This window comes from Diospyros lotus, chromosome 5, assembly GCF_014633365.1.
Source record: "Diospyros lotus cultivar Yz01 chromosome 5, ASM1463336v1, whole genome shotgun sequence".
Lineage (NCBI taxonomy): Eukaryota > Viridiplantae > Streptophyta > Magnoliopsida > Ericales > Ebenaceae > Diospyros > Diospyros lotus.
In genome coordinates this window covers 40554970-40573320 of record NC_068342.1, presented here as the reverse complement: position 1 = coordinate 40573320, position 18351 = coordinate 40554970, and the positions used below count along the sequence as shown (strand labels likewise).

The 18351-nt window shown below is 35.2% G+C and overlaps 1 protein-coding gene across 3 annotated transcripts; it reads left to right on the top strand.

Moving 5' to 3' along the window:
* Nucleotides 1-1989: 1989 nt before the first annotated feature.
* On the top strand, nucleotides 1990-17655 carry LOC127802339 (proline iminopeptidase). 3 transcript variants are annotated; one of them, XR_008023269.1, is made up of 12 exons: nucleotides 1991-2302; nucleotides 2724-2929; nucleotides 5483-5581; nucleotides 5678-5788; nucleotides 5865-5927; nucleotides 6056-6149; nucleotides 7075-7172; nucleotides 7501-7602; nucleotides 15065-15178; nucleotides 15876-15950; nucleotides 17078-17296; nucleotides 17350-17655. XR_008023269.1 is itself a non-coding variant. In XM_052338089.1 (11 exons), exons 1-11 carry the CDS (start codon nucleotides 2173-2175, stop codon nucleotides 17180-17182), a joined length of 1107 nt encoding a protein of 368 aa, XP_052194049.1. In that variant the 5' UTR covers nucleotides 1990-2172; the 3' UTR covers nucleotides 17183-17655. The 3 variants fall into 3 exon arrangements, 2 of the variants coding, with proteins under 2 accessions (XP_052194049.1, XP_052194048.1); XM_052338089.1 differs by having other exon boundaries at nucleotides 1990-2212; nucleotides 17078-17655; XM_052338088.1 differs by having other exon boundaries at nucleotides 17078-17655.
* Nucleotides 17656-18351: the final 696 nt, after the last annotated feature.

Below are 18351 nucleotides of genomic sequence, written 5' to 3'. Positions count from 1 at the left end.
TATATTAATATATTTGTTAATAATTGTGTATAGTTTATTAATGTGTAATTATAATTATTTTATCAGTTAGATATCAATTTATAATTTATTTTTATTAAAAACAAATATTTTTATAAATTTTATTTGTATTATTTAGCAAAATGTCTATTTTCGTCTTTTTATTAAGCTATGATAACTTATTATCTTTTTCAAACAAAAAACATAACTATATATATGATAGTTTAAAATACATTTATCTAAATACGTTATTCACTTAAACGCTAAATAGATTTTTAGCTTTACATATTTTTTTTCTACAAATAGCTTTACACAACTTATAAGGAGGTGTTTGGCTTATTGTTTTTTTCAGCAACTTTTAAGTTATGTAAAACTTAAAAGCTGAGTAGAGTTTAAACTAATAGTGTATTTGAATAAGGCTTAGTTTGGCTAGGTTTTTTTTTAAGAGTTGAAAAGTTAGGTAGTATTTAAATTATGTAATAGTATTTAAGCTAGGTAGCATTTAAACTGATAATGTGTTTGGATAAATGTTGTTTTAAACTATTAGTGTAAAGTTACGTGTTTGGTTTGTAAAAACTGATAAGTTGTTAAAACTTGACAAAAAGACTAAAATGAACATAACATTGAATAATATAAATAAAATTTAGAAAATATAATTTTTTCTAAAAAAAATTAAATTGATATCCAATTGTTAAAATACTTATAATTATATTTAATAAATTATGAAAAAAATAAAAATATATAATTTTTAAACTTTGTATAAATTTAAATTTAATTTATAAAAATCTTCAATATATATATGGAAGTAAGAGGCAACGATGGCAGCTTGTGACACTGGAGGCGATGGCAGCGATAGGCGTATTTAGGTGGCGTCGGTGATGGCGGCGTTGGGCAACAATGGCAACGTTGGGCAGTGATGTGAGTCGTAATGCAATAATGAAGGGTTTTTTGGGTGACGTTGGGCGAGGATGGCAGCGATGGGCAGTGGCTAGCGACATCGACCATTGTGGATGGAGATTCAGTGATGGCAGCAATGGAGGAGACACAAATGCTACGGGAGAAGAGGGCTTCGGTTAATGAGAAGAAGAGGGTCGGGAATGTATAGGGACATAAAGTGTAAATATTGAAATTAGCATAAGACAAGATTGTCATTTTATTGGTCAACTCCAAAAGCTCTCAAAAGCTTTTTGTTTGCAAAAGCTATTGCCCCAGAGTTTTCCTTAAACGCTAATACATTAGCGTTTAATCTATACAGCTTTGAAGCTATTGGTAAATCCAAACATGTAAGAAAATAAGCCTCTTAGATTAAACGCTATACTAATAACTTATAAGCGGTCAAACCGCATTGTCAAACGGAGCCTTAATGGGTGTTTGGTTTATCGGTTTGATGGCTTATAATTTATTGAAATAGTTTATAAGTTATGTAATTTATTTTTTACATATTTAGTAATATTTAAGAGTTTAAACGCTACCTAATTTTTAAGCTAATTTAGTAGTATTTTCTAAAAACTACTCCCAATTTTTCAAAATAAGCTCTTAGCAGTTTCTTGCGTTGACCAAGTAAAAAACATATTTACCCCTACACAACTTTCTAATTTCCAATCTACTCATTTTACTATTGCCTCCTTCCAACTTTTGGTCGTCACCTCCAGCTCCACCATTCTCCACCGGTCGCCTTTCTGTGTGTGTATATATGTAACATATATATATTATACTAATATAATTTTAATAATTATGTATAATTTATTAATATTTAATAATAAATTTTTATTTATTGATATTAATTTATAATTTATTTTTATTAAAAATTAATATTTTTTTAAATTTTATTTATAATATTCAACTGCATGTCTATTTTCATCATTTTGTCAAGTTCTAAATTCTAATGATTTATCAACTCTTTCCAATTAAATACATAATTATATAACTGCAATTTTAACACATTTATTAATTATAAGGGCTTATAAGCCCCTGAAAAAAAAGTGGCAAGCCAAAGAGCCTCTGCCGCATGGATGGAGGTGTAGAATCACGAAATGCTCCGACCAGTCGGACAAAAATGGAATCAAGAATAAAGAAAATTGAAAAAGAAGCGAATCAAAGCCCAATTGGGTAACGGAATAGGATGCGATTTCTACAAATCTGCTTCGGATTATCGCCCAATCGGAGCATTTGCCCATGATTTTAGGGTTAGGGTTTGGATTTATTACTCCTCCAGCTACTAATAATCTTCGTCCCTCAAGCTTCTTTCCCCCGATTCCCTTTCACAGCCCACCTCGATCACAGGGTCGTTACTCTCTCTTCCCAGGTCTCTCTCTCTCTCTATACGGTGGTTTTGTTGTTCTGTTTCTTTAGAATGCATCGAATTCTAGGTGGGAGTACGGTACAGTGAGTGAAATGTTCATCTTTGTTAAGAATCACTAGCAGAAGACAGTTTGAAGATTTGACTCATCAAATTTGTATCCGGACATTAATATATACATATATATATAGGAATTTATCCATATATATGTATATAATTTTGTTCGCTGTTTCGCTTGGAGTGGTGGGTGTTGCTTGCTTCGTGGGTTTGTTTTGTTTCCGGGATGGTGGTGGTATTACTTTGTAGAAGCTAAAATTGAAGCCTTTTTCGACTGTGGTTGTCTCGTGTAGAGTTTAGAATTTTGATTGCTGTGTTCGCCATTTCATATGCGTATGCTGAAATTGCAAGTGTTTGTATGAATGTACAGAGACGGAGCATTTGGTGTTGCGTGCTCAAAGTCTTGATCTCAAGAGCGAGCAACAGCCAAGCGCGTCATCCATGGAGCCCAAGAAAGAATTTCCGGAGCTAAATAGGAACCTTTATCCGGATATAGAACCCTACAGTACTGGCTTTTTGAAGGTTTCAGACCTTCATACAATCTATTGGGAGCAGTCTGGAAATCCAAATGGGCATGTAAGGAGTCTTTAAGCTGCATTTTGAGATTCATGTGGTTGAATCACCTTGTCACTAATTTATCAGAATTTTGATTATTTGTTTATGAGAATTTTAATTATGTGTGTGTGTGTGTGTGTGTTTCCTTTGATCAAGGTGACCTCTGACATGGTAAATATCCGATTCTTCCTGTAATTTTCTAACGGTTAATCTTCTTGTTGCGGGAATGTGAACAGTCCATGGCTGTTAATAGTTAGAACAATTAAAATATAACATATCAAGTTGTAATCCCACATGTGGCCACAAGAATCTAGCACGTCAATCATCTTTATCTATGATCATATTTTATGTAATACTAATAACTCATATCATGCCTAAGAATTTCCAAACAAGGTTTTCTTGGTTTTCCGCTACTTCTTTTGTTAAAAATTCTTTCATTTCTTATCCTTTCCTCGCAAAAGCTTCCATTTATATTCTTCTCACATTACAAATCATCTAATTGTGTCTCACGCAACTTGTCTTCAATAGGTGCACCTCAACTTTATTCTAAATAACCTCATTTTTTTATTCTATTCTTTCTTATACGGTTGCACATCTGTCTTAATTTCCTCATTTCTATTATGCTCATATTTTGGACATGTTAGTGCTTTTTTGCCCAATTTCCCATACCATACTATAAAGCTGGTTTTATAGCTATTATATAAATTTTGTCTTTTACCTAGTGTTATTAAAAGCTCAAGGCGCATTAAGGCGTAAAAGGGTGTTGAAGTCTAAGGCGCAAGGCGAGGTGTGTGTCTGATGGAATTAGGCACATGCTAACTAAAATATATATATATATATATTCTAATTGAAGAATAAGGTATAAAATAGGTTAAGTCAACTTAAATTAAATCTTAAAACAATTTATAGGTCATAAATCTTAATCAAGATTAACTAATTATGCATTTTAAATAATCTAAAAATCATCATCATTATTAAGATCAAACATTTCTATATTTTCATCATTAGAAGCATCATCTCTAATATCTTCTTCCATATCATCTCCCTCTCCATCTTCATATAGTTCAAATTCAATTGGAGCATTTGAAGTAATAACCGTCTTACTCATTGTCAAATTTGTAGTTGAAACAATAAATTTAAACCCTAAACAGTAAAAAATTAAATAAAGTAATACACAGTAAAATAAAAATCCTAAAAAACAATTAAAAAAGCGCAAGCACGCCAAAGCCCAAGGTGCCTTGGGCCTAGTGTGCCTTGATGGTTTGCGCCCGCCTGGAAGCATTCCAGGCGCCCAAGGTGCACCTAGGCACGTCTTTAAGAACACTGCTTTTACCTTTAATGGAATTTTACTATCACATTAAACACCGGTCACATAATTGTTTCGTTGTAATCTCATGAAAATTTGTGTTAACACAATTTGAGACTCTACCCTTTATAATTAGTTTTGGTATCTTAGATGCAATGCTATATCTTTTAATGCCCACAAATAGGAAAACTGTTTTCTTTTTTTCAAGTTGTGATGTATGTAGCATATGTTCACTGATGCCATACTTATTTATTTGATTTTCTAATATGGGCATAATTTTTTCTTTTAACCTTTTAATACTAGCCAGCAGGAAAATATTGTATCAGGTATTGCATATCACCTCACTATATATTAGGAGGTAAATATTACTTCCCAACAGATCTAAAAAATTGTGAAATTCATTGCCTTGGGAACAATATGGGGTCTTATAGTGGCTGGAAGGAAGTTTGTGTCAAGGCTGTCCTTTATTTCCCTGTAGGCTTACAAGTTGTTTTTCCAAGGACTTTAGGCTCCGTTTCGTATGGCTGGGAAATTTTTACTGTCATGAGAAACACTTGTAAGAATCACTTTTTAGAAAAAGTAGTTTAGTGTTTGGCCAGATTATTTAAAAATTCTCTTAATGATCAAATTACCAAAAAGAACATTGAAAGAAGTGTTTGTATAATTAATACTATTTGTATAAAAATGATTTCAATATTTTTTAACTTTTATGATTAGATATTATTTTTAATAATAAAAAATTTATTACATTTTTATTATAAATATATTTTATATTATTATGTTACACACACACACACACACACACATGTATATCAAAGCAGCGCCCGCTGCTGCATCTGAAATCGATAGCTAGGGGTTGAACCCCAGCCATGGCCATAGCTGGGGTTTCCTTCCCCTAGTGATGGGCAGCCCCATCGCTGGGAGAAGGAAGTCCCTGGCTGGGGTTGAGGAAACCCCAGCCATGGGATTCCTTTGTTGCCTCAGTGGCAGCCAGTAACGTTGGCTGTCGCCTCTTTATTGAGGTTAATTTTGTCCAAATTCCCGCTTCTGCTGTACAGCAGAAAAACTACTTTTGCTGTCACTAAAAACGATTTTATATTTTGGCCAATCAGTACAAAAAATGGACAAAAGCACTTTTGTCATTAAAAAAGTGCTTTTCTCCCTCACCAGAGCACAGACAAACAGGCTCTTAAAATGGCCATATTGCATAATTATTGCTTCTGCAGCTTCTTTTAAAGAGTTTTTTTTCCCCTTAAATATTCTTACAGCCAGCTGTTTTTCTCCATGGGGGCCCTGGTGGTGGAACATCCCCTAGTAACCGGAAATTCTTTGATCCTGACTTTTACCGGATCATCCTATTTGATCAGGTTTGTTACCTATTTAGCTGTTTCTCAAAAAGCTAGCATATTTGCAGAATGTCTCAGCAATGTTTTTTTTTCCCCTGAAAAATTATCTTCTTCCAGCGAGGTGCAGGTAAGAGCACACCACATGCTTGCTTGGAGGAAAACACAACATGGGATCTTGTTGAAGACATTGAAAAGCTAAGGGAACACCTGGAAATTCCAGAATGGCAGGTTAGAATTTTGTCTAGCTGAATGCCATCTATAGGTGGACATTCCTTTGGATGTTTTAAATTTGCCCATTCTATAGGTGTTTGGTGGATCATGGGGAAGCACACTTGCTCTTGCATACAGCCAAGCTCACCCGGAAAAGGTTTTCTTTTTTCATTTCCTATTGTTTCTTTCATACGGATCTTTTGATATGAACAGAAAGTTTTAGGAAGGTTTCTTGTTGGAGAATGGAATTAACTGCTCACAATGCTTCACTGAATTTACTTTAAGGTAACTGGCATTGTTCTTAGAGGGATCTTTTTGTTGCGGAAGAAAGAGATTGATTGGTTTTATGAGGGTGGTGCTGCTGCTGTATGCCCTGATGGTCTGCTTCTTTCTTTCCCTTTTTAATTTGACTTACTACTCTTTTTTAGGTTATTATATCAAATAGTAAAATTCATGCAATACTTTTCCTAGTTGGGTGTCTTTTATGTTGGAGGATAGGATGCAACAATAGTAAAACATGAACTTCAGGTGAAGCATCCAGAATTGTCCAAGTAGGCTACTCAACTGGTGTCCAGGAGTCATAGCTAAATTTCAGTCTGGAGGAGGTCTCTTCCCATATGTTTCATTCTTTTTTAGGTTAAGAGTTAATTTTTTTTCCCTTCATGTGAAATTTAGATTTTTTTACCCTTCATGTTCTTAGATTCTCTTAAGATCACTGTAAGATCTATTTTGCAGAGTTCTGGCTTCTAGTCAAATGCCTCCTGAGACTTGTTTTCCTTATTAAGATGCATTCTTTGTCCTGACTTACATAAGAATTGCTGCCACATCTTCTTTGTTTTAAACTTGTTTAATGTTATCACAGAGCCAAATTCTGAATTTGGTCTGGAACTTGTTGGTTATAGGAAGTACATTCAAATTCACCAAAAGTTCCTACTAAGAATTTATCAGAAAGTTGGTAGAACTGATCAGAAATCTTGTTATTGAAATGTGTAAGTTCTCTTTAATGGATTTAGGGTTTAAGATGGGGCTTTTGCAGTTATAGTGGTAAAATCTTTTCTTTCATTCTGTCCCAATAAAGATTGTAAAATACTATTTTGACCTTTAGTTAGAAACCTTGCAACTGTATCCTACTCAGAACATATTGTGGTGATAACATACTGCAAGAAGATGAACTAGGTGCCATTAGGCTTTTATTCTCTTCTTCATGTATTTATTTGGTGTGCTTCCTTTTTACTATTCCAGGGGAGAATGATTTTGCTTTTTTAAAGTTGCTGAATTATTTGTGTTTTTTTGTTGATATACAGCTTGGGAGCCATTTAGAGATCTTATACCAGAAAATGAAAGGGGAAGTTTTCTCAATGCCTACTGGAAGAGATTGAACTCTGATGACTTGGAGACACAAGTAAGAGTTGATTTTTCTTTTCTTTGTTAGGTGTAAGAGTTGCTTTTTCTGGTGTTGATGCCTACATCCCTTTCTTAAACTCCGTTAATTGTTCTGTTGATCACACCTGAAATTCATCTCATGTTAAACTTAAGTATCTGCATCGTTTCCTCTGTTTCCGTTTGTTCTCTGTTGCCTTTTGATATCTTCCATGGCAAAATGATTGAAAAGTGAAGAAAAAGACGAGAAAGCAGGTAGCGAAATTGTGTTGCTACTATTTGGAAATCTACTGACTGTAGTCTTTGTAGAGGGAAATTTTATGCTTCTTTTTAATTTCTTACTTCTTCAGTATGCAGCAGCTAGAGCATGGACCAAGTGGGAAATGATGACTGCCCATCTTCTTCCAAATGAAGAGAATATCAAGAGGGGAGATGATGACAAATTCTCTTTGGTGAGTCACTTATTTTAGTGTATTTTGATCTTATTAACTGTATGCAAAGTGTAACTGCTATGTTATTTTCTTTTTTCCTATTTGCAGTGAGTAGCATGGGCCTACTTAGTATGCAACTTAAAATTCCTTGTACAAGTTGGTTTACCCATTTAGATCCAAATTGCATCTTTTATAAAATCTCAATATCTAAGAGAAGTTTAAATTGTTTCCTTCCTTTTTAGTCCTCCAAATTATGAGTACAGTGTTGGAGAAATTTAGATTAAGATGACTGTGAGTGGTATCTCCTAATATATGGTTGTATACAATTCAGGAATTTGTTTGTTTTAGATTGGAGAAAGGTTTCTAAATTGTAGCATTCAAAATTGATTTAGTTATTCGTGTTTCATAAGAATGAGATAAAACAAAGATATAAAAGCTTTAAGCTCCTCATTTGGAGAGACAGCTATGATTATTTCTCTTCTGAGATGAAAAGTTGCATCCACATTAGGAATGGGCACGGTTAGATTAATCTGAAAAAAAATCGCTAACTGAGTAAAACAGATACAGATTTGGTTATAGTTAAAAAATAGAAAAACTGCCGGTTATGGTTATTAAAAAATAACGATGTCCATAACTAATCCGTATCCATAACCATAATTGGTCCATAACCGTACTCGACAAATATATATAAAGAATATTAGTTTTTATGTATTATATGGTTTTAGCTTATAAATTATAAATTTAAATTACATGCCTTTATAAAATATCCTTAATTAAGTTGTAATTTATTTACGACAATGTTCAATAAATAACATTGTGACCTTAAAATATATTATAAAAATAGTAAAATCATTTCAATAAAATGTATAACATCTACCTATCTATGATATTTTGGGGTAATTACTAGAATTCTTTTTATGGCCAATTCCAATGTTTTGAAAAGTGCTAATTGTAGATAGCTTACGGAGCTTAAGCGCCAAGTGGATATAAATAGAATAAAGAACGATGTATTTCTTGATTACATTATAATGTTCTTGTGTATGTCTGGATTTTTAGACTCATACACAAGAAATCAATAAGCATTACTGTTATGTGTATACCCAATAAAGATACAATCCACTGTTTTAGGACCTATTTTCATTTTCTTTGGTGTCGGAACGACAACTTTTGCTAGACACCTCTACACTCTTAAGTGTTTGTAAGATAGTCTCCTACATTTCCAGAGTTCATAGAGAGTCTTATCTTCTTTCTTTCAGGGTATCTTGTTTAGATAGTGTTTGTTAAACACAATATAAACTGAAAAATGTAAGATACGGAAAGTATTCCAGACTTTTGTTATTTCCAATGTGTTTGTTAAACTTATCTGGCAACACTAGGAAAAGAAGTCACGTGACTTCTTATCTTGGTTTTTTCATATATGTTTATCTCTCCCCACTCCCCTTAAAATAAACATATCTTGATGCTTATAGATAAGAAAAAATAACGCTTGTGTCCTCTAGTGTATTTCAAAAAATTTAACAAACAGTTTGATAAAAATCTTATCTTGAATATTCCATATTTTGGTTCAGAAAGCATTCAAATTTTATCTTGATACAATCTTATCTTACTCATTTTAACAAACGATAACTTAAAAGATAATTGCTTGATAAAATTGTTTCACCCCACATGTTCTGAGGCAATCCAAAACTTATTAACATTGCATTTATCATTTCTTTTAATGTGTGATTTTTATGTTCAACAACACCATTTGATTGACGTGAATAAGGCATCATAACTTTATGTATAATTCAATGTTGTGCACAAAATTCACCAATTGATGTTTCATACTCACCACCTTGATCACTTCTCAATCTCAACACCTTAATTTTCTTATTAAGTTGATTTTCGACTTCATTTTTATAGAGAATAAATTTCTCTAAAGCTTCATCTTTGCTTTTAAGCAGATACACATAACAATATGTAGTGCTATCATCGACAAAAGTAATAAAATACTTATACTCGCCTCTTGTTTGTACGAATTTTAAATTGCACACATCACTATGAACTAAATCAAGGGGTTTGGTATTTCTTTCAATTGTTCGAAAAGATGATCTCGTTAACTTTGCCTATACACAAGGTTTACACTTATGTTTTGAATCAATATGGAAATAGGGTATATGATCCAAGTTAATTAATCTACGTAATGTATCATAATTAACGTGTCCTAGTATACCATGCCACAAATTGGAAGACTCAAGCAAGCAAACAAAATGCTTATTAATTTTATTCATAATAGTCATTACATTGAGCTTAAAACTTAGACATTTAACAACATACTGTATGTGCCGGAAATCCGTAAAAACTTAGTGCCTGGGTTGCTGTTGAACAAGCATGGATTCTGTATGGTGTTTTGAGTCATCTTCAACAACACCTTCTCTTGTCCCTCAACTTCAAAAGAAGTAGAATTTTCCATGAAAACCTTCTCCCCATTAATTGGCTCGAAGGTAGTGAACAATTCCTTGTTTGAGCATACATGCCTCATGGCACCAGTGTCAATCCACCATTCTATCGAGTTAGACCCGACTAAATTCACTTCAGATACCATGGCAAACAGGTTTATATCAAACACATCTTGAGTAATGGTATCCACCACATGTGCCTCATGGTTCTTGGTCTTTTTCTTCGAAAGTTTGCACTCCGTAGATTTGTGACCCACCTTGTCACAGTTGAAGCATTTTCCTTGAAACTTGTTCTAGGAAACTCCTCTTTTAGGTCCCAGCTTTGGCTTGTTTTGGGAGCTTTGCCCATGCTCCACTAGATATGCCTTAGAAGCAGCAGGATTGAACCCTTTCTTTTTTATCCTCTGTTGTCTTCTTCAATTCAAGGTCTAACTATTTGTTCTTTAAGGTTCATTTCCTTCCGCTTATGCTTATGCTTATGCTTAAGGTAATTCTTGAAATCCTTCCAACCAAGAGGCAACTTAATAATAGCAGCCACTTGGAAGGTTTCACTTAGAATCATCCCTTCTGCATGAATTTCATGTAAAATCACTTAAATTTCTTGCACTTGATTGATCACAGTTTTGGAGTCCACTATTTTAAAATGAAGGAATTGACCAACTATGAACTTTTTGGCTCCAACATTCTCAGTTTTGTATTTCCAGTCTAAGGATTCCCATAGCTCCTTGGCAATTTTAATTGTATTGTATACATTGTACAATGAATCATGCAGACCATTCATCACATAATTTCTGCATAAGAAATCAGAATGCTTCCATGCGTCAACAGCATTGATGACTTGCATATCTGTTTCCTCCTCCTTCAGCTTAAGAGCATCCTCAGTTAAGAATCTCGCAATATTCAAAGTGGTAACGTAAAACAGCATCTTTTGCTGCCACCTCTTGAAATTCAGCCCATTGAATTTCTTTGGCTTTTCACCATGGTTCATAGCCACGGTAACATACATCTGAGCAGCAGGGGCAGATCCTTGAGTCACATTCTCAGTAGCTTTAACAGAATTTAAACTAGTTGCCATTTCTGAAACAAAAATTAAATGTGAGTAATCTGTTTTAAGATTGTTACAAAATATAATATTGTATAACTAAAACTAACAATACAACATATTGACTATAGGACCGATTATACACACAAGAAACCCCACTTCTCACAGCCAATTCACAACCAATAAGAACAGGAATAGAATAACAGATTGCAGAGGAAATCAAACATCAACAGAAAGTAAATGAGGCAAGAAACTTATCTCCCCTTAGGATAATATGCCCTACATCTAGACTGCCGAAGACCTGACAAAATCCACTAGAAAGCGATGAATTTCAACACTCCCTCTCACACACACTTGGCTATCAACAATAGCCTTCCCTTCTGAGAATGCAAGGATCGAGCGCTTTGCTCTCTCTCAATTCTCTCTAGAGCCCGTGCAAGATTAAACAGAAAAAATGAATGAATGTTGTGTGACCTATCCGCCTCTATTTATAAGAGATAGAGGCAGTTACAACAGAGGACTAAAAATGTAAATACAAGAAATAAAAGGACTTCCAGTACTAACTTATAAAAGTTAGTTTCTGTTATATTTTAAACTCATAAAATATAAAATTACAGAATTATTCCTAACTACATTTTAAAACCCTCTCCTGAGAATTGACTGCTAACTAATGCAAATCCTAACACAACAGTATATAAAATTGAACGGAAGTAGTGCAAGGGATAGAGAACCGAGGCCTGTGTGACATATAGTGTCCTTATAATAAATTCACCTCCTCACTGAGAGTGCTAGAGGTTGTTTAGGCGTCTATCTCTCAGGGTACAACAGTATATAGATTTTGAAGTTAGCACAGATACTTCAAAACCTTCTAGTGAACTTACACGATGGTAGAACACTATCCTAGAAAAATTCAACAAGAATGATTCTGGTATGACTAGAACACCATTAGACATTAGTCTTCATCTATTCAAGAATAGAGGTGAGAGTATTTTTCAAATAGAGTACTCCGAAATAATTGGAAGTTTAATGTATTTAATGAGCTATACTAGACCAAATATTGCTTATACAGTTAGTAGACTAAGTAGAAGATATACGAGTAATCCTAGTGTTGACCATTGAAAAACAATAGTAAGAGTACTTAGGTATTTACGATGTACTCGTAACTATGTGTTGCACTACACCAAATATTCAGCTGTCCTAGAAGGATATAGTGATGTTGTAATACCCAGGAATGATTTAAGGCTATAAATAATATTTGATGAAGGGTACAAGTGGAATTATCGAAAGAATAAGGCTATAGGACACATTGTCGCAGTCTTAAGTGATCGAAACGGCCCGAGGGAGTACCCCGGACCCTAGATAGCCAAGGAAAATGATATAGTATCGACAACTGATTCGAATTATGATTTTTAGTGATGAAAGAAATTGGATCGGGAACAGTTTTCGGTACAGCTGTTAACCGGCCTGAGAAAACCAAATCGACGTAGGAGACATCCGAAAAGTCAACGAAACATGTCAAGGATCAATATTTTATGTATAAGCAACCCTTATGTGATTCCGGGCTGAAACGAATGGACTTAAGGTCAAAACAATCGATCGGGCCTAAGTACAATTTTTCTAATTTTGCCTGAGGGTGGTCAAATGGATAATTTTTTGAAAGCTTCGAGAGGGAAATGAGAAGTATTAAACTTATGGGTCTTTGTGGTATTATTAGAAAGATTAGGGGGTAAGGAGAAAGGGCAGAAAAGCCATTTGAAGAAAATTGGGGGCTAAAATGCAAAAAAACAAAACTCCATGGTGTGAAACCGACCGGCCGCCGGCCAGCCACCCTGAAGCGTCGGGAAGCTCGCCTGGAGGCTCAGGGATAGCCTCCAGGTGATGATGGTCGCGTTAGGAATGGCCATTGGCCAAGAACCGCCGTGATGTGATCGGTTTTTAATGGCGGATGAAATCGAATTTTCGACCGGATTTTTGAGGGATTTTGTGCATGATTTAGGGCTAGATGATGGGATTAAAGGCTAGAGCTGGTCTAAAGGATAAGAATGGCCGAGATTTGGTGGGTTTTGGCATCAAAATCGGGTATAAATAGCCAACCAAGGCCGAGGGTTTCAAAAGGGAATCAAGAGAAATTCAGGGCGTTTTGGGTTAAATCGAGCAAAGAGGATTGGGGGCTTTTGATCTTTGTGTTATGGGGAGCATTTCTGGAGAAAATGGGAGAGTTTGGCATGGGATTCATCGAGTTTCAGAGAGATGGCCGGAAAGTCGGGCTCATCGGAGCCGCGACCTGCAACAGCCTTTTAAGGCTTCTTCCGGTGACTATTTTCGGTGGTTGAAGGCTCCATTGAGGTCGTCTGGAGGAGAGCTTCAAGCCCCGGTAGTCAGATCGGGCATCGGAGGTCATCCCCGACGACCGTGGCCGAAGAAGAAGATTGGAGAAGGCAGCTGGCGCGTGTGCACGTGCGGACTTCAGCCTCACCCACGTGCTAGCGCGTGAGGGCGCGTGAGGTACGATCCGGGCCTGAAATTAATTCCATTATTTTTATAAAATTATTTTAGAAATATTGGTATAAAAATATTTGGAAGAAATGGGTGTTTGGTATTTATTATGATTTTTAGAGGGGAAGAAGTGTTTGAAAAATAGAGAAAATAGATGAAATTATGGGAAAAATGGAAATATTAATTTCTGATGTCTTAAATGGTAAATAGGAGATAATTGGGTTTTTGAAAGAAGGATTACACGTTTTTCGAGACACAACACGTTTTTCGAGACAAGAACCAATCTATTCCGAATTGAGGTGAGTGGTTTGACTCGAGTTTTACTCTTGTTTTGGATGTCTTGGTGTGAGTATAGTGAGTTCAGGTGAACGAGTGACACGGTAGGGCACTCAAGACCAGAACTCGGGATGCTATGTTTATGCGTTTTATTCATGCATATATGACATCATTTGCATATTGACCATGTGGTATATTGTATCAACTTTTTTTTTTTACTTATAAAAGAGTCGGTGCATGGCGTGTGATTTTCATAACATCGGGGCATTGATTTTTGTGTCGATATTGGGTCCATATGGGACGGGATGGGGTCTTCTTGAGAATGGGGCAAGGTTAATTCTGGTGAACGAGTGACACAGTAGGGCACTCGAGAGATTAAGTATGTCGCGGCAAGGTTAACCCCAACAGTGTGTGGAATAGATTTTTCACGGGAGGTTGAGTATGTCAGGGAGATTTCTCAAGTTAGACGTGTTGCATGTCGTTTTGTTTGTGTATGTCATGCTCGTATGTTTTCATGCATTATGTAAACTGTTTCATACCGTCACTTAGATGTTTTGTCATCTAATCTGGGTTATGCTCCTGGAACGTTCAATGTTCCAACTAGGGACCACTGCAAGGGCAAGGACATGGCCGGTTGAAGGTCAATGGCGCTTAGATTGATAGTCGTTGTAACCTTCGGGGGTTTTAGTATGTATTACAACTTGTGTATGAATAGTTGTACGATTACGTTGTATGTGCATGTGAAGGTTGTTCATGAAGCACTGCGCGTGATGATGTTATTTAAAAAAAAAATTCCAAAAATACCCTTATAGTGACACGCCCGGCGAGGCGGGGTGTTACAGATGTGAACTAGATATTTGATATAAAAAATTCAAAATCTATAAGTGAATATGTATTCACACTTGCAGGTGCAGTTGTGACCTGGAAATTCTTTAAACAGACTGTTATAACTAGATCCACTATGGTATATGAATTTATTGCCTTAGACAAATGTGGTGAAGAGGCAGAATGGGTACGCCATTTCTTAGAGGATATTCCAATGTGACAGAAACCTGTGCCTCCAATATGTATACATTGTGCCATTGCCTTTCAGTTGGTGCTGATTGCTGTATACTGAGCACATATTCTATAACGTTCTATGCTGTCGTTTCTCTTCATGAATGTGATCTGTCGATATCATTGACTTTGTCCTCTTATTGTGATTCATGTAAATCTTTTTTGTTCTATCCAGGCATTTGCAAGAATTGAAAATCATTACTTCACAAACAAGGGCTTTTTCCCATCAGATTCTTTCTTGTTGGATAATGTCGAAAAGATAAGGCATATCAATACCGTAATTGTACAGGTACATGCTTGTAAAATGAAATGGTTAAAACATGATTTGTCATATTGTAGCATTGGCATGGATATATATATTTGACTTTCTGGCATACCCTTCCTTCCCTTAAACTTCTTCTTCTTCATTTTTCTGTTCAAGAAGCAACAAAAATAAATTTTATAGTAGGGAATATCTGACAATTAAGAACCACATTTTAGCAAAATGAATGAAGCTGAGGTGAGGATGTTAAGATAATGCATGGAAAAATTACGTAAAATGGGGTTTGGATCGAATGAATTATGAGATAGTAGTGTAGGATCTATTGAAGATAAAATAAAAGAAAAATCAATCGAGATGATTGTAGTGTGTGCATAGACCACTGAGGCACATTATAGTGCAACGCTTCCATATTTGAAGGTACTGCTAAGGGACTTGGGAGGCCAAACTTAAGTTTGGCAAGATACCTTAATGGAGCTTTAAAAAATTAGAAGGAAAAACATGTCACCAACCTTGTGTAGTAGGTAAAAAGGCGTAGTTGACTTGGGTTAGCTGGTTAATTTATGTTGTACATTCAATTGTTTTCATTTTTGTCACCTTGTTTTTGATGTGGAAGATAAGGCTAAAACTGTTCTGCAATATCAAATTGCATTTCATGTACAAATCATCAGCACAGCTTACCCCTGGTAGATTGTCTCCAAGTTGAACTTTTCTTGAATTATAACAGGGAAGATATGATATGTGCTGTCCAATGATGTCAGCATGGGATCTGCATAAAGCATGGCCAGAAGCTGATTTTAAGGTAAAAAGTGTGGTATTATTCATCTTTACTGATTGATGTTAGCTTTCTTCACTATTTGAGTGTGTTAACTCAATGCTTTAGTAATTCAGTCTATCTGGTAGTTCTACTGCTCTGTTGTGTGATACTGTATGACATGGATGATCTGAAGCCAACATTAGCACATGATTTTTATTTAGCAATGCGTTGACGGTCTTTCCTACTCTTCTAATGCAATGCCATCTCTTGGTATGTGCTTACATACACATGTTCACATGCTTTTGTGTATTTGTGGAAACTCACTGATCTATTTGCCGTCCACAATCCATGTGTAGTTCCTTTGGAAACCCAACAGCTTGTGCTGTTAATCCCAGTAAAGAAGACTAGTTCAACTCACATTAAGTTACCTGTCAAAATAAAAGGATACGTATGCACTGTCCAGTGTATATTATTTTTCCATTTTTTTTTCCACCAGTTTTTTTTTCAAGAAGCAGAAGGTATTTCACAAATGTGTACTGTTGTATATCTGAGCTGTAACTCCACTTACAACCAGCCCCATGAGTGGCGACTAATTTTGGTAACCTTCTGGTTATTGGAGTCAATTAATTATGAATTTCATCCTTAGTACGGTTTTCATTTTCTGGTCCTAAAAATTCCATCAATTCTGTGTAACTTGCTGATTATAATTTTGAATATCATTCTCAGTATGGTTTCATTTTCTGGTCCTCAATTTTAGGTTCTTAAAATTCCATCCATATGAAACAGAAATAGTAATGTAAAGCATAATACCCAAAGTCTGATAGAAAATGACTTTAGCAGACTAATTGGTCAACTAAACAGGCGACAAAATAGCATAGCCTAACATGCTTCTTTTAGCTCAGTTTCTCTCTCTCTCTCTCTCTCTCTCTCTCAACAACAGATGAAAATTAGATGAAGATAATCCACAAGAGAAGAGAACTTAAAAACATTCAAAAAAGGAGGGGGGGGAACAAAGGCATTCATCATACATGAACTTTCAGTTATCTATGCCTACAGTACTAGTGCTTCTCTTATGTGAACAATGTTCTACTTATCTTGATGGAAAATATTTCTTTTGGTTCATTCTCCAGGTTGCTCTTTTTAAGTTAATAGAGTTGTCTGCTGTGCAACAGGTTGTTCCCGATGCCGGCCATTCTGCTAATGAACCAGGAATAGCAGCAGAGCTTGTGGCTGCTAATGAGAAGCTAAAAAACGTTATCAAGGGAATTGGCTCGTGAATTGACTTGGTGTAAGCACTCATCAGTAGAGGTTGGCGGCATTGTCTCTACCGCGGCCCAGATTCTAGCTCTAATCTTAGGGCAGTTTCCTGTGCTTGTGGCTCAACCAGTGAAGGACAAAAGTGAATAATTTGAAATTTAAAGGAAAGGAATTTGAGTTCAGCGAACCAGATTTGAAACTTGATGTTTGCTCTACTTGCGCCCCCCCCTCCCAAAAAAAAAAAACACAAAATTGGTACTCAACATGTCAGTAGCTGGCTGATGGTTTTAAATTATTGTGCTTGAAAGTTTTTATACAGTGAATGCCTATGCTTCAACTTTGAACACTTATAGTTGTTGAATTAAATTGTTGCCTAACTGAGAGCGTGAGGGCTCTCTTTTGGTTATGTCCTGAAACTCCCACGGATTACATAACATATGGTCCTTGTCTCTTTTGGTTATGAACACAGCAACTTGTCTCATTGTATTCTTAAGTTTCTTGCCGAGCATATATTGACTGTTGGCTTGCATTTAGGTACATTGGAGTGCCATCGTCGTGATACCAGTTAGGTTTTGAGTAAATTGTGATATTCGCTATTATTCTTAGAAGTCTTAATTTTATTAGGTGGAGTTCATTCCATATGAATTCTCTATCATATTTGTCTAGAATATATCCTTGAATATAGAGTGAATTTTATGTTGATTATCGACTAATTAATGAATTTGGCATTAGAAGTATCTTGTGAATTATTGAACCCAACATGTAGAGTTTTGATAACTGATGCTGTTAGTTCTTTGTTTTGCTTATTCACAAAAAGATTTTTATTTGGTTCTAGGAAAGTCTCAACCATCATCATTGCTTTTTTTTTTTTTTTTTACAATTTTTTCTCTTAAGATTACCGTTTTTATGCGATCTCTTGCCGTTCATATTCTTGATTTCGTAAGTAAATCATAAGTGGAGTTTTGCCTCATTATGCATGGTAAGAAATCAAATTCATAATCGATTATAGTGAATTTCAATTTATCATGATTTAACAACTGGACCTGTACTATGGGAGTTATAATTTTCTCTCTTGTAATTATATAAGGGAGATGGATAACAAGTTTATTTATTTAAATTTTAATTTATTTATACATAAAAAAAAAAATCTAAGGAAGGGACAAGTTTTTCAAGAAAAAAACAGAGGTGG